Source organism: Cherax quadricarinatus, chromosome 36 (assembly GCF_038502225.1).
Source record: "Cherax quadricarinatus isolate ZL_2023a chromosome 36, ASM3850222v1, whole genome shotgun sequence".
NCBI classification, from domain to species: domain Eukaryota; kingdom Metazoa; phylum Arthropoda; class Malacostraca; order Decapoda; family Parastacidae; genus Cherax; species Cherax quadricarinatus.
In genome coordinates, this window is record NC_091327.1 from 32204396 (window position 1) to 32221093 (window position 16698).

The window sequence follows — 16698 nt, forward strand, 5'->3', positions numbered from 1 at the left end:
TTCCACATCCTCCAAACTCACATCCAACCCCATGGACCTCGCCAATGCCACAATAGATTTCACAACTAACATAGGCTCATCAGGGTCAGCCACAAACCCTTCAAAATCCCTCTTGTGGACACAATCTGGCCACAATTTCTCCAAGCAACAACAGCTTCCTTGATTTCATTTTTCTATGCCACGATGGAAGATATGGTTGTATGGGGTTTGTTATACATCCTGGCCAGTTCGGCCACACGTATGCCACTTTCATATTGTTCAATGATGTTTTTCTTAACCCTTTGACTGTTTACGCCGTATATATACATCTTACGTGCCACTGTTTCTGACGTATTAATACGCGTAAATTCTAACGGCTTCAAATCAAGCGGGAGAAAGCTGGTAGGCCCACATGTGAGAGAATGGGTCTGTGTGGTCAGTGTGCACCACAAAAAAAAATCCTGCATCACGCAGTGCGTAATGAGAAAAAAATTGACCGTTTTTTTTGGATTAAAACGCCAACTTTGGGGTGTATTTTCATATTGTATTTATCATTGTATTCTCGTTTTCATGGTCTCAGGTGATAAAATGGAAAACATATTACAGAAATAGAGATGATTTTGATTAGTTTCACAATGAAAACGACCTTGAAATTGAGCTCAAAATAGCGGAAATGTTCAATTTTTACCAATGTTCAGGAGTAAGCAAATCACACCACATGTCCAATACACGTCAACTGGGGAGTCTAATATTCTTTCACTAGTACACTGATATTATTTATACCATTTTTACAATAATGCAGTAGTCTGCATAACAGTAAATTTTGTAGTTTTTTGAATGAATAAAAAATCAAAATAGAAAGCAATAGTAATATAAAAAGGGCCTAGAGACGTGACTAATGAACAGATATGTTATTTTAGTGCCAAGAATGTCTACATTGTTTATTCTGGACCCTATTTTGAAATTGGCACCTTTCTTAATTTACGTGAAATTGGCCAAATTGCCAATTTATGACCACTTTATTGGGTAGTTAATATCGGTAAATGGGCAGTTTCTTGTACTCAACTGATAGATAAAATGGAGTTCTAAAGAAATAGCTATGAGTTTGGTCAACTGGAACAACGGAATTGGCTAAAAACAGGGCTTAAAGTCGGCAAAATCGCCGATACATATATGTCACCGAGACCACTAACTTCGCGGGAGCATAATTCCGTGAGCTTTTGACCAAATTTCACACTTTTGGTGTCATTACCATCGGGAAAAGATTCTCTATCATTTCACGAGAAAAATAATTTTTTTTTTCCAAAAATTTATCGACATAGAATGACAGTTTCAGAAAGGGGCCTGCGACAGTCAAAGGGTTAAATTCAATTGTATTTCTCACCTTCTTTACCAAAGGCTTGGCACTAGGAGCTTTCTTTGGAGCCATGGTAGCTCGTTTAGCACTTGCAAGCACTAAAATGAATGAAATATATCATATGAACACGTGAGGGGACCGTCGCTCACTGGTAAACAATGGCAAACTGGCTGGGAAGGGAGGCCGAGGCGGCTGAGAGCCGTGAGAACACGTCCAGGACGAAAGATGATTAGCGAGTTAACGAATCATTTGCGAGCCAATGTTTAGACGAAATAACAGGACTTTCCGAAATGGACGACTTTCAAGCAGGATGATTATTGAGGGACCACTGTAAGTAGAATTTTGGTACTGTAGTACAATTCAAATTGCAGACAAGTGAGATTAGCATGTACTTGTGAGAAAGGTACAGACAAGTGAGAAACAACTGCATACTTATTTATTGATTTACTTATTACAGTACAAACAGCTTTTTCATTACTTTCCAAAAGATTTAATAATTTTTTTTCCTTAACAGCTCAGCATTATTACACTATTCTTGTGTTATTTGTACCTTCAACAGGAAAAACAAAAGGCCACAGCTGTAAGTTGGGAAAAATATGGAAATGAAGGTTTTTTTTTTTTTTTTTTTTTTTTGCAAAATGATTAAGCAAAGAAATAAATTATAGAACTGAGTAACAAGTGCTACAAACTGAAAAAATTATAAAATTATATAAGAATTATTGAGGATGATGCACAAGCTCAGGTAACTTCATAAAGGTAATTACATAAGGCACTTAAGCACTGCATAATCAGTGGATTTCTTTTGTGCCTACTATTATATAAATACATTTAACTACATTTTTTTGTATGGCTCACAGAAGTAAACATTATTATTATTGCTAATAAGATCATGATGATGATGATGATGATGAATGGAAAGACTGGAAGTTTTTGGTAAGGAAGGAAAATGAACCAAAGTTCCTTAACCGAAACAACAGCTGTGAATTTTCTTCGCGAAGTTTTGTCAAGTCATCGTTGGAGAGCGTTGTGGCATCTCCGCTCGAGTAACTCTCATTCTGGACAACCGACACTTGCAGACCTGGTACAAGAGAAGGCAATACTGTGAATGTAAAGTTTTGACATGTTATTAAATGTGTATGAGAATACATGTTAAAATAATGAAAACATTATTGTAATAACTGGTAGTAGTTTCACATAAAGGAAAGTGGCAAATTTAAATCATAGTTGATAAGCAATGTAAAACCTGCTTGTTAGTCTATGCTAATAAAAATGCTCAAGAAAAGACAATTTTATCAACCAATGAAATTGCAGTAGTAGTAGTCGTAGTGGATTTTGAAGTACAAACATATTTTAAGCACCAGCCAGCAATTATGCTATAGTTCATAATTAAATTTCTTGTCATGTGACCACCATAGTCCATTATTTAATTAACCCGTAAACGGTCCAAGCAGATCTTCGTTCACATGTGTAGTGCTACAAAAGTAGATCTACTTTCTTTTTACATATTTTCAAATATAACACATTTTCAAATGTAAAAAAACAAAAAGAAGATCTACTTTTTTTTACATGCTTTCAAATGTTGAAAAAACGTATATATACGTTTGGACCATTTACGGGTTAATGCACAAATTCAAATAACCTAGCCCAATATAATTTTGCATAACTAACCAAAATTGGGTAATGAAACTACAGTGGACCCCCGCATAACGATGGCATCACATAGCGATTTTTCCGCAGACCGCTTACTTTTATCGCAAAATTTTTGCCGCGCATACCGATTAAAAACCCGCTCACCGATTTTCGTCCGAGACGCGTCCAATGTGCCCTCAGCCAGCCTCACATGTGCCGCCCGTCCCATTGTTTACCAGCCAGCCTCCGCGGTAACATCCAAGCATACACTCGGAATATTTCGTATTATTACAGTGTTTTCGGTGCTGTTTCTGGAAAATAAGTGACCATGGGCCCCAAGAAAGCTTCTAGTGCCAACCCTGTGGTAAAAAGGGTGAGAATTAGTATGGAAATTAAGAAAGATTTTGAAGGGTTTGGGGCTAACCCTGAGAAGCCTATGCCAGTTGTGGAATCCATTGTGCCTACTTCAAAGATTAAGGAAATGTGTGCACAGTGGGTTGAACTGCAAACCTTTATGGATGAAAATCACCCTGACACAGCTGTTGCAAGCCGTGCTGGTGACTATTTCAATGACAATGTTGTGGCCCATTTTAGACAAATCGTAAAGGAACGGGAGGTACAGAGCTCTATGGACAGATTTGTTGTGCGACAGAGGTCCAGTGACTCTCAAGCTGGTCCTAGTGGCATTAAAAGAAGAAGGGAAGTAACCCCGGAAAAGGACTTGCTACCTCAAGTCCTAATGGAAGGGGATTCCCCTTCTAAACAGTAAGAAGATAATGCTCTCCCCTCCTCCCATCCCATCAATCATCACCAGATCTTCAATAAAAGTAAGTGTCATGTAAGTGTGCATGCCTTTTTCAGTTTGTGTGTATTAAAATTAATATTTCATGTGGTAAAAAAATTTTTTTTTCATACTTTTGGGTGTCTTGCACGGATTAATTTTATTTCCATTATTTCTTATGGGGAAAATTCATTCACATAACGATTATTTCGCATAACAATTACCCCTCTTGCACGGATTAAAATCGTTAACCGGGGGTCCACTGTATTTGTTGGGCTTATGTGAGCTAGGTTATTGATTGAAACTAGTGATGGGATAATACCAAAATTCCTGCCAATACAGATACTGTACCATCAAAATTTGTTGATACCTCACCAAAGCTGCTACTCAATTTTAGGTTGATACTGACATCACTGAAATTAGCCAATATCGCCTGATACTGATATTGATACTTGGCACACCCCTAATTGAGACCCTAAGAAACACGACATGTATACAATGTATGTTACAAGAAAGCACTCCTACCAGCCCTGACCTAGCTATATGAAACATGAAATACTGGATAACACAAACAAGTCTTTATACAGCCCTTTGGTAAAGAAAGTGAGAAACACGACAGAATTGAACAAAGAAATTGTTGAAAAATACCAAAGTGGTATGTGTGTGCTCCAGCTTGCCAGGATGTATGGCAAAAACAAATCGACTATCAGTTCCATCCTAGGGAAGAAAAAAGAAATCAAGGAAGCTGATGTTGCGAAAGAGGTAGATATGCCATACGCCACCAAGAGTCTTCAATAAAGGTATGTAAATGTGACTTTAAATGTTTATTTAAATGTTTATTTATCTATTTCATTAGTGAGAGACGGCAGACTTGTTAAAAAAAAAATGTATTTTTATTTGTTTTGTGTTTGTAAAACTATAGTTACTCATTAAAAAATGTATTTTTTTTTTAATATTTTTGGGTGTCTGGAACGGATTAATTGGATTTATATTATTTCTTATAGGAAATATTGCTTTGACTTTCAAACAATTTGAGTTTCGGCAGAGCTTCTGGAACAGATTACGGCCAAAACTTGAGGTTCCACTGTATACAAAGTGAATAACATAAGGAAAAGGATTGGGTTACATTTCAAAAATCTCAATTAATCAACCAGAAATATACTTTGCAAGTACAGTAAAGTGAAAGTTTCATATTTTCTGTCAGCCACACTGTTAAGTAGTGTAGCATGCCACAAGGAATGTTGCTGACACAGCAATGAGATTCTTTTTGGCTGCCTGCTCCCTCACAATAGGTATATGTTAACACCTAGTTACTAGATCAGCACACAAGATTGTATTTTTTAGAGAAAAGACAATCCCAGACCCAGTTATAGTGTGAACCTCAACTTTCAAAACATGCCAAACTCCATGTACCTAGTTAAGAGTATTTTGTGTATCACTGTCAATATTTTTTATTGTCTGATTTCGAGCCAAAAGAGGTACTGTCTTTATGAATAAAAATATGTTGAGCAGTGCATATGTAATGTTGATGAGCTCTGCTTTTCTGAAATACAGATACCAATCAGCAGTATAAGCATACTTACAGCACCCCTATGAAGAATGTTTCAGTCAACATCTCAAGCAATACAATCAGGGAATACCAAGAACACATTTTAGGAAATGTTTTCCCAAGTTATACAGAATAACTGAAGCAGTGTGATTTTGTAAATGGTCCAAGTCGGACCGAAACGTCGTCATAAGCTCCTCTCTCCTATGTGCGGGTTATCTGTGTAGTGTGCAGTCAAGAAGGTTGAAGTGAGAAAAACTTGCAAAATATCAAGAATGGAAAACATGTCAGTGGAAATATGAAGAGCAGAGCAGTACACAGTGCCCAATATAAACACTTAAACTGCCATCGTGAGCAGTTAAGAGGAAAGGAATGAAAATGGGGGTAATGACATTAGAAAATTTAGCTGATCTAAACTTAATTAAATACTTAGCTAATATCATTTGACAAAATGAAACACACATGGAGTGCAAATGAGTGACCTATGACAGGTTTAAGCAACTTTTCCTCATATACATCAATGATCTTCCAAATGCATCTCAGCAACTTAGACCTGTTCTCTTTGCTGACGACACATTTCTTATCTCCCACCCAAATCTGAATTCCCTCAACAGCACTGTTAATAGAAAAACTCTGAAAGATATCAGCCTGTATGACTACCAATAAACTCATGCTTAACACTGGCAAAACCTTCTATGTAATGTTTGGGAACAGGGCTATAAGCGTCCATCTAAATGTTACCATTAATGAAACTCCCATTGCTAATAAAAATGAAAGAAAATTCCTAGGTCTGTTCCAAACAGCAACTTGAAATTCAACACATTACAAAAAGAAATCCAAATCAGTTGGAATTCTCTCCGAGATCATCCAATCTAATGCCAGAAACACACTCCCACAATTTAAAAGCCTAAACCTACTCAATATACATGAAATTCACTCATACTACTGTGCATACTACATACACAGGACAATAAACTCTAATATCAATCCTGCCCTGAAACTCTTTCCTGATAGCTGCAACAGAACTCAAACATAATACTAGATGCAAAACTCTCTGATATCCGACTCAAAGTGCTTCAAAGGACCTAAAATCTGGAACTCTCTTACCTTAAAACTCAAGTCTCTCTATCTCCCAGCTGCTTCAAAGCTACTGTTAAAAATCACCTTTTCTTAATGTGAACCTAACAACATTGTATTATGCTCAACAATTCTTTCATCCTCTATTGTTTCTGTACTTGTCTGTCATTCCTTCCATAGTAATCAGTTTACATTAATGTTTTTCACTGATTTCATCATTGCTTAGTTAATCTTAAGTTAATTTTAAGCCAGCCCGTAATGCTATGCATAGTATAAGTGGCTTTGGCATGCTGCTCTTATCTGTATTTTTTTTTGTACCTCTGTAAGTGTGCTCAAATTATAAATAAATAAATAAATAAATAAATAAATTCTTATTCTAATATACAGTAGGGCCCCACTTATATGGCGGGTTAGGTTCCAGGCTGTCGCCGGAAAGCAGACATCGCCGGAAGGCAGAACTCCATTTTTTTCCATTTATAAATGCACATAAATGCCAGACAACAAGTTTACACTAAATTATATTAAGTTAGTAATAGAACTAGGCATTAAAAACACACAAAGTAAAATACAGTCACAGTAAATTCATTACTTATCTTAAAGTATTTGTAATCTTAATGTAGGGAGAGAGGTGAGTAGTACTTGTTTGTAGGAAGTCAGGTGCAGGTAGCCCAGGTGTAGGTAGCACTGGCTCCCCGTCTCATACTTAATATACGATATTTAAAACATCCCAGAGAGGTAAAATGCACATTCAGTACGCTCATTATTTACCTTAAAATGAGTAGTCTTAATATAGGAAGAGAGGCGAGTAGTATTTATTTGTATAAAGTCAGTGTAGGTAGCCGGTAGGTGGAGCCTGGGCTACACCTACCGGCTACCTACACTGTGGCCAAGAGCCATATTATTAACATTGACATGCCTTGTTCACTGAATTTAATCATTTCTAACAACTACCTTTAGATGCCATCATAAACGAAGGTAGAAATAATGAATAATTCATGCCGAAAATTGTAAACAAAAGCGGAGTGGGGGAGTGGCTGGGCCAAATGCAGATTCATACACGTTTTCTCTGATGGCTGAACAGAGAAAACGTAATGTTGTCCCTCCACCCGGCTCCACAAGTATTATTATCAGAGCAAATAAAATATGCAATAAATGCCAGACAACAAGTTTACACTAACTTATATTAAGTTAGCAATAGAAATAGGCATTAAAAACACAATAAAAGGTAAGATACACACAGAGTACACTTATTACTCACCTTAAAATATTAATATTAATGTGTGAGAGGTGAGTGGCAGGGTGTTTATTGAATTAAATCAAAATGGCACACCATCATCTTCTAACTTGGCACTTAAAGCAAGAGGCTTACGACTTTTCTTTTTATTACAGCTAACCTTAGACGCCATCGTCAATAAGAGCCAACTAGTTAATGAAAGAGTAAACGAGAGAGAGAACGAGATACAGAGTTGAGACAATGTAAGAACACAAACTGAACAGGTAGTGGACGATCACTTGGTCAGGCGAAATGCGTATTAATATGTGCCTACTTTTAGTTCATTCATGTCCATTTGTAAGAGTTTGTAAAACATTTACCTCAATATTTTTTTTATTTTAATAATAATTACCTCACAATACAAATACTCTTACATTGTGTACAAGTTGTACAAGTTAGTTCAGAATAAACAAACAGCAATACACCATTTTTAGAGTGAATGAAGATAATAATAATAATAATAATAATAATAATAATAATAATATTATTATTAATATTAATATTAATAATAATAATAATAATAATAATTATTATTATTATTATTTATTATAAAAAGCACTAAACCCACAAGGGTCGTGAATTGCTTTACAGAGTAAAGGCATACGAATAGAATATTTTTCTACAGTTACCCCCCAGTGTTTGACTAGAGAAAACGTAATTCTTCCGACACTACCTACACAGCTGCTTTGTAAACAAATTTCATATTTACATAAATTTTTATTCTGAGTGTATGTATCATGTTTATATGCTATGTAATGGGTTTCATATATAATTTTGAGGAAAATATCATAGATGGATTAATGAAAATGCCTATATTGATGTAAAATATGACATTTAGTGTGCCCAAGAGTGATTATTATTACGTAGTATTGGCATCATGAGTAGAGAGAGACTTAGCGATTTTAATGTGTACCTGCACACCAGCACAGTGTGTAAGTATATTTAGGTACAGGTACACATAAGTATAATTATCAGAGTACATATAAAATATGCAGTAACTTTAAAACACTTGAAAATTTGGAAAGTTTCCTGACATAATAGATGTGGTCACGGAAAATGTAAACAAACCGGGTGGGGGGCACCGTATTTAAAAGACCGCTTGCCGTATAGCAAATTTTGGTCATAATTTGACATCGCTGTATTAGCGGAATGCCGTAAGGCAAAACACCGTAAAGCGGGGCCTTACTGTACTTGTAATCATATTTTAAGTAGTTTATATAAGTCAATCAACTTAGCTGTATAATATACATATTATACTCCACTTTATAAAAATAAAGTTTGTTTAGTTCTCAGTATTAAGTGCATGAGGATTGCTTCATATAAGAGGTCTACAGGAAACATACTCAGTGGATTTTTTTTCTTTTCAACATGCTGGCCATCTCCCACAGAGGAAGGGTGACCCAAAAAAGAAACTTTCACCATCATTCACACATAATCACTCTTTCTGCAGGGGTGCCCAGATATGACACTTTAGATGTCATTCCAAAAAGCCAAGTATTAGGCTGGTAGACAGCAACCACCCAGGGAAGTACTACTGTCCTGCCAAAGGAGTGCAAGACAAAAACCTTTACCTGTTTTTACATGATTGTAGGAGTGCTCATGTCTTTTTTTCTGTCTCAAACTCAAAGGATAACAAGTATATCTTGCTACCTTTATTTACAATTAGGTCACACTACACTTTTTTTTTTTAACAAGTCGGCCGTCTCCACACCGAGGCAGGGTGACCCAAAAAAGAAAGAAAATCCACAAAAAGAAAATACTTTCATCATCATTCAACTCTTTCACCTCACTCACATATATTCACTGTTTTTGCAGAGGTGCTCAGAACACAGCAGCTTAGAAGCATATACGTACATATAAAGCATGTATGTATAGAGATACACAACATGTCCCTCCAAACTGTCAATATCCCGAAACCCTCCTTTAGAGTGCAGGCATTGTACTTCCTGTTTCCAGGGCTCAAGTCCGGCTATATAAAAATAACCGGTTTCCCTGAATGCCTTCACTAAATATTACCCTGCTCACACTCCAACAGATCGTCAGGTCCCAAATACCATTCGTCGCCATTCACTCCTATCGAATACACTCACGCACACCTGTTGGAAGTCCAAGCCCCTTGCCCACAAAACCTCCCTTACCCTTTCCTTCCAACCTTTTCGAGGACGACCCCTACCCCGTCTTCCTTCCCCTACAGATTTAAATGCTCTCCATGTCATTCTACTTTGATCCATTCTCTTTAAATGACCAAACCACCTCAACAACCCTTCTTCAGCCCTCTGACTAATACTTTTATTAACTCCACACCTTCTCCTAATTTCCACACTCCGAATTTTCTGCATAATATTTACACCACACATTGCCCTTAGACATAACATCTCCACTGCCTCCAACCGCCTCCTCGCTGCTGCATTCACAACCCAAGCTTCACACCCATATAAGAGTGTTGGTACTACTATACCTTCATACATTCCCTTCTTTGCCTCCATAGATAATGTTTTTTGTCTCCACATATACCTCAACGCAAATCTCACCTTTTTTCCCTCATCAATTCTATGATTAACCTCATCCTTCATAAATCCATCCACCGACATGTCAACTCCCAAGTACACTTACCATCCGACTTACGACCTGCTCGACTTACAACCACTCGACTTACGACCACTCGACTTACAACCGTGTTTTTTATGCAAAATTTCTGGGAAATAAACAACTACAGTGGACCCTCAGCTAACGATGGCATCACCTAACGTTAAATCCAGCTAATGATACATTTTAACGCAAACATTTTTGCCTCAGCTAACGCTAAAAAACTCACCTAACAATATTCGTTCTCAGGTACCAATTAATATTGTTAGGTGAGGGTCCACTGTATTTGTGTTGTACACAGTGTTTAACCTAAACCTTACAGTATAAAATACAGTACTAACAACATAAAAAGCAAAAACATGAAATACCAAAATAAAACAATAAAATAAAGTCATAACAAAAATGTTTTGTTGATATTCAGTAGTAAAGTTCGACTTATGACCGATTTCTCGGAACCGAACTCCGTCGTAAGTCGGATGATAGGTGTATCTGAAAACATTCACTTTTTCCATACTCCTCCTCCCCAATTTGATATCCAATTTTTCTTTATCTAAATCATTTGATACCCTCATCACCTTACTCTTTTCTATATTCACTTTCAACTTTCTACCTTTGCACACACTCCCAAACTCGTCCACTAACCTTTGCAATTTTTCTTTAGAATCTCCCATAAGCACAATATCATCAGCAAAAAGCAACCGTATCTATTCCCATTTTGTATCTGATTCCCCATAATTTAATCCCACCCCTCTACCGAACATCCTAGCATTTACTTCATTTACAACCCCATCTATAAATATATTAAACAACCATGGTGACATTACAAATCCCTGTCTAAGACCTACTTTTACCGGGAAGTAGTCTTCCTCTCTTCTACATACCATAACCTGAGACTCACTATCCTCATAAAAACTCTTTACAGCATTTAGTAATTTACCACCTATTGGATATACAGTAGGGCCCCACTTACATAGCGGATTAGGTTCCAGAACTAGGCATTAAAAACACACAAAGTAAAATACAGTCACAGTAAATTCATTACTTATCTTAAAGTATTTGTAATCTTAATGTAGGGAGAGAGGTGAGTAGTACTTATTTGAAGGAAGTCAGGTGCAGGTAGCCCAGGTGTATGTAGCACTGGCTCCCCGTCTCGTACTTAACATATGATATTTAAAACATCCCAGAGAGGTAAAATACACATACAGTGCACTCATTATTTACCTTAAAATATGTGTAGTCTTAATATAGGAAGAGAGGTGAGTAGTATTTATTTGTAGAAAGTCAGTGTAGGTAGCCGGTAGGTGTAGCCCGCCTGGGCTACACCTACCGGCTACCTACACCGTGGCCCAAAGCCATATTAACATCGACATGCCTTGTTCACTGAATTTAATCATTTCTAACAACTACCTTTAGATGCTATCATAAACAAAGGTAGAAGTAATGAATAATTCATGCCGAAAATTGTAAAAAAAAGCGGAGTGAGGGAGTGGCTGGGCCCAACGCAGATTCATACACGTTTCCTCTGATGGCTGAACAGAGAAAACGTAATGTTGTCCCTCCACCCGGCTACCACACAGCTCCACAAGTATTATCATCAGAGCACACATAAAATATGCAATAAATGCCAGACAACAAGTTTACACTAACTTATATTAAGTTAGCAATAGAAATAGGCATTAAAAACACAATAAAAGGTAAGATACACACAGAGTACACTTATTACTTACCTTAAAATATTAATATTAATGTGTGAGAGGTGAGTGGCAAGGTGTTTATTGAGTAAAATCAGAATGGCACACCATCATCCTCTAACTTGGCACTTAAAGCAAGAGGCTTACGACTTCTCTTTTCATTACAGCTAACCTTAGACGCCATCGTCAATGAGAGCGAACTAGTTAACGAGAGTAAACGAGAGAGAGAACGAGATACAGAGTTGAGACAATGTAAGAACACAAACTGAACAGGTAGTGGACGATCACTTGGTCAGGTGAAATAAATGCGTATTAATATGTTTCTACTTTTAGTTCATTCATGTCCATTTGTAAGAGTTAGTAAAACATTTACCTCAATATTTTTTTATTTTAATAATAATTACCTCACAATACAAATACTCTTACATTGTGTACAAGTTGTACAAGTTAGTTCAGAATAAACAAACAGCAATACACCATTTTTAGAGTGAATGAAGATAATAATAATAATAATAATAATAATAATAATATTATTATTATTAATATTAATATTAATAATAATAATAATAATAATTTATTATTATTATTTATTATAAAAAGCACTAAACCCACAAGGGTCGTGAATTGCTATACACAGAATAAAGGCATACGAAAAGAATATTTTTCTACAGTTATTCCCCAGTTTGACTAGAGAAAACGTAATTCTTCCGACACTACCTACACAGCTGCTTTGTAAACAAATCTCATACATCAATTTTTATTTTGAGTGTACGTATCATGCTTATATGCTATGTAATGGGTTTCATATATAATTTTGAGGAAAATATCATAGATGGATTAATAAAAATGCCTATATTGATGTAAAATAAGACATTTAGTGTGCCCAAGAGTGATTATTATTATGTAGTAATGGCATCATGAGTAGAGAGGGACTTAGCGATTTTAATGTGTACCTGCACACCAGCACAGTGTGTAAATATATTTAGGTACAGGTACACATAAGTATAATTATCAGAGTACACATAAAATATGCAGTAACTTTAAAACACTTGAAATTTTGGAAAGTTTCCTGACATAATAGATGTGGTCACAGAAAATGTAAACAAACCGGGTGGGGGGTGCCGTATTTGAAAGACCGCTTGCCGTATAGCAAATTTTAGTCATAATTTGACATCGCCATATTAGCGGAACACCGTAAGGCGAAACACCGTAAAGCAGGGCCTTACTGTATTTGCAGCATCTGCCACATTGCTCCCCTATCCACTCTATTATATGCCTTTTCTAAATCCATAAATGCAATAAAAACTTCTCTACCTTTATCTAAATACTGTTCACATATATGCTTCAATGTATACACTTGATCTACACATCCCCTACCTACTCTAAAACCTCCTTACTCATCCGCAATCCTACATTCCGTCTTACCTCTAATTCTTTCAATTATAACCCTACCGTACACATTTCCTGGTATACTCAGTAAATTTATTCCTCTATAATTTTTACAATTCTTTTGTCCCCCTTCCCTTTATATAAAGGGACTATACATGCTCTCTGAAAATCTCTAGGTACCTTCCCCTCTTTCATACATTTATTAAACAAAAATACCAACCACTCCAACACTATATCCCCCCCTGCTTTTAACATTTCTGTCATGATCCTGTCAGTTCCAGCTGCTTTACCCCCTTTCATTCTAAGTAATGCCTCATGCACCTCCCCCACACTCACATCCCATTCTTCTTCACTCCTAAAAGATGGCATACCTCCCTGTCCAGTGCATGAAATTACCGCCTCCCTTTCTTCGTCGACATTTAAAAGTTGCTCAAAATATTCTCGCCATCTACCCAAAACCTCCCTCTCCCCATCTACTAACTCCCCTACTCTGTTTTTAACTGACAAATCCATTTGTTCCCTAGGCTTTCTTAACTTGTATAACTCGCTCCAAAATTTTTTCTTATTTTCATTAAAATTTCTTGACAGTGCCTCTCCCACTATCATCTGCTCTCCTTTTGCCCTCTTTCACCACTCATTTATGTACACATTTATGTATACACACTCATCTGAATTTTCTTTGGTTTTTCTAAATAGTTCTCATTATTATTTTCCTTTCATATCCATGAGGAAATGGAATAAGAATTTTTCCTCCGTAAGCCATGCGTGTTGTAAAAGTCAACTAAAATGCTGGGAGCAATGGGCTAGTAACCCCTTTTCCAGTGCAGTTTATTAAAAATAAAAAGAAGAAAACTTTAAAGTTGGATGTTATATCAATCCTATTTTTAACTATCAAATTACAGCATATGAACACCAAAACTCCTAGGTAATTTACATTAAAAAGAACCTACTGTCTACAGGTGTGGCAATTATCTGGCTTGGCTGCAACAATTCCACTTGAGATTCCTCTGAAGTCACTTGCTGGTCTTTGCCACTTTCATGATCCTCCATACTCAACAATCCTTCACTGCTCTCATCCAGCTCTAACTCTCCCTCAGACATCACATTCTGACACTTGGAACATTGTACACATGCCTACAATATAAAATAAGTGAAGCATTGTAGTTTATCAATGTGTCATTAAACACAAGTTTAATAATTACCAATATTTGGTGAATAATTTTGCAAGATAATCAAACTCCTTTTTCAAATGCACACAAGCAAGAGACAGGCAAGAGAAAGTTCTTAATAGAAGCAACATGAAGAAAAGAATTCAAAAGAAAGAGAAAACAAATCTATAAAATTAAGACTGATGTTAATAAGTATAATTTGATCAAAGATGACAAAATCAATGGTAAATATCTATAATGCAGTAATATTTCATAAATCTTCTACTGTAAATTTAATTGTGAAAGGAATTTCTAACTAAAAGAAACACCTAAGCATTTGATTTTTTTTTCACAATTTTGCTTTGACAACAGTGAAATACACAGTAGTACAATTTCATAGTTAGACTTCATAAATGATTATATTTCTGTTTTACTCTTTCCTGCTTGAAACAACTCTTAAAAAATTTGCATTAAATTTTAACTCTTTCAATGAATAACAGATAGTTTTGACTGCAGTGACCAGATCCTAATATTAAACTAAAGAAATTAACAAGTACAGTACTTTTTTCTTTATTTTAGTAACAGCAACTTCATATACTAAAGTACATTATTTTAAAATATATTGTACACAGCTTACATATTAATGACGTTAATTACAAACCCTATTAGGTTCAGTAGTTTTGTTTATGAAAGCCGTGGTCCTGGCACTGTCACTGGTTAAGTAGTGAAGGTGTTGGGTTAAAGCCACTTCTCCTTCCTCCACTGATGTGTTCACTACTGCAGCACCACTGATGATCTCTCCGTCAGATACAGTGTAACAAGTGACATCACTTGCCTGCAAATGGATATGTGGTAAAGATAAAAATAATTAAATAATGATGCTTTACACTGCAACACACTAATAGTATATTAATATCATTATTATTATGAATCCATAATTTGGAGAGGAAACTTTAAACAATGCTTCTGTCCATGTAGGACTATTATTAAGTCACAACTAAGAGAGAATAGTGGGAAAACAAGAAGGCAGATGAAGTGAAAAGTTAAGTAGATAGAAAGCAAGTCTGAAGAGGCAAGGAGAAAATCATGACAGGTCAAGAGAACAAGTGAGGAGAAAGACAATAATGTTAAGTCACACTGTGTGCTGAGGATTAGAACTACTTAGAGAACAGTTGTAAAGTGTTCCAGCCATGGTACCTTGATTTATTTCCTTCTCCTTTATTAGTGAATATGCAGTATTCACTGTGTATTTTATATACTGAAGGTGTGACATTCTGATGAGAGGACAGAGTGTACGCAACAGGGCACTAAAGAGGAGGTCAAATTGAATTCCACACATTCTTTGATACCAGGAAAATCAACCAAAAGCTGACTATCAACCAGGCCTGACAAGTTTTGCAGAGGCAAGGAAAGCAGCTGGAATACAGAGACAAGCCACAGCAATGGTCTGAGAGACAGATAACATCATAGCTACTGAGGGAAGCAGTTATGGGCTTGACATTACACAACCCATTACCAGATGCATACAATATGGATAAATTTAACAGTGCATATAATGCTGACAAATGTAAGAATACTGTTCAGGAGCCTGAAGGAATGTTTCTGATAGCATGAACCACTTATGACATGCTGTGGCCAGTGTAGCCATACCATCATCTCAATTTTAGAAAAAAAAAGTCTTAAAACAATTGTTTTAATGTATAAAAAGAAATACATTATTTTTATACACTTTCACCATTATTCAACACTTTCACCATCATTGACACATAATCACTGCCTTTGTAGAGGAGCTTAGATACGAGAGTTTAGATGTCACTCCAAACAGCCAATATCCCAACGTGCAGGCATTGTACTTTCCACCTCCACGACTCAAGTCCAGCAAATCGGTTTTTCTGAATCCCATCACAAAATATAACTGCTCACACTCCAACAGCTCATCAGGTCCTAAAAATATTCATCTCCATTCGCTCCTATCTAACATGCTCACACATGCCTGCTGTATGTCCAAGCCCGTTGCACACAAAACCTCTTTTACCCCCTCCCTCCATCCTGTCCTAGGATGACCCCTACCCTTTATCCCCTTCACTACAGGTTAATACACCTCTCTAAATAACCAAACCACCTTAACAACCCCTTTGAATAATAATTTTACTAACTCCACACCACCTCCCAATTTCCACACTACAAATTCTCTGCATAATATTTACACCACACATTGCCCTTAGACACATCTCCATTGCCT

General features: G+C 36.3%; 1 protein-coding gene across 1 annotated transcript in view; it reads right to left on the reverse strand.

The window, feature by feature from the left end:
• Positions 1-1758: 1758 nt before the first annotated feature.
• Positions 1759-16698, reverse strand: part of LOC128691420 (ras guanine nucleotide exchange factor Y) — a 112837-nt gene continuing 97897 nt past the window's right edge. The window contains exons 9-11 of the mRNA XM_053780290.2: positions 15118-15291; positions 14259-14442; positions 1759-2414 (exon numbers count right to left, since the gene is read on the reverse strand). Coding sequence (XP_053636265.1) covers positions 2224-2414; positions 14259-14442; positions 15118-15291 — 549 coding nt within the window. The 3' untranslated portion in view covers positions 1759-2223. The remainder of the gene's footprint in view (positions 2415-14258; positions 14443-15117; positions 15292-16698) is intronic.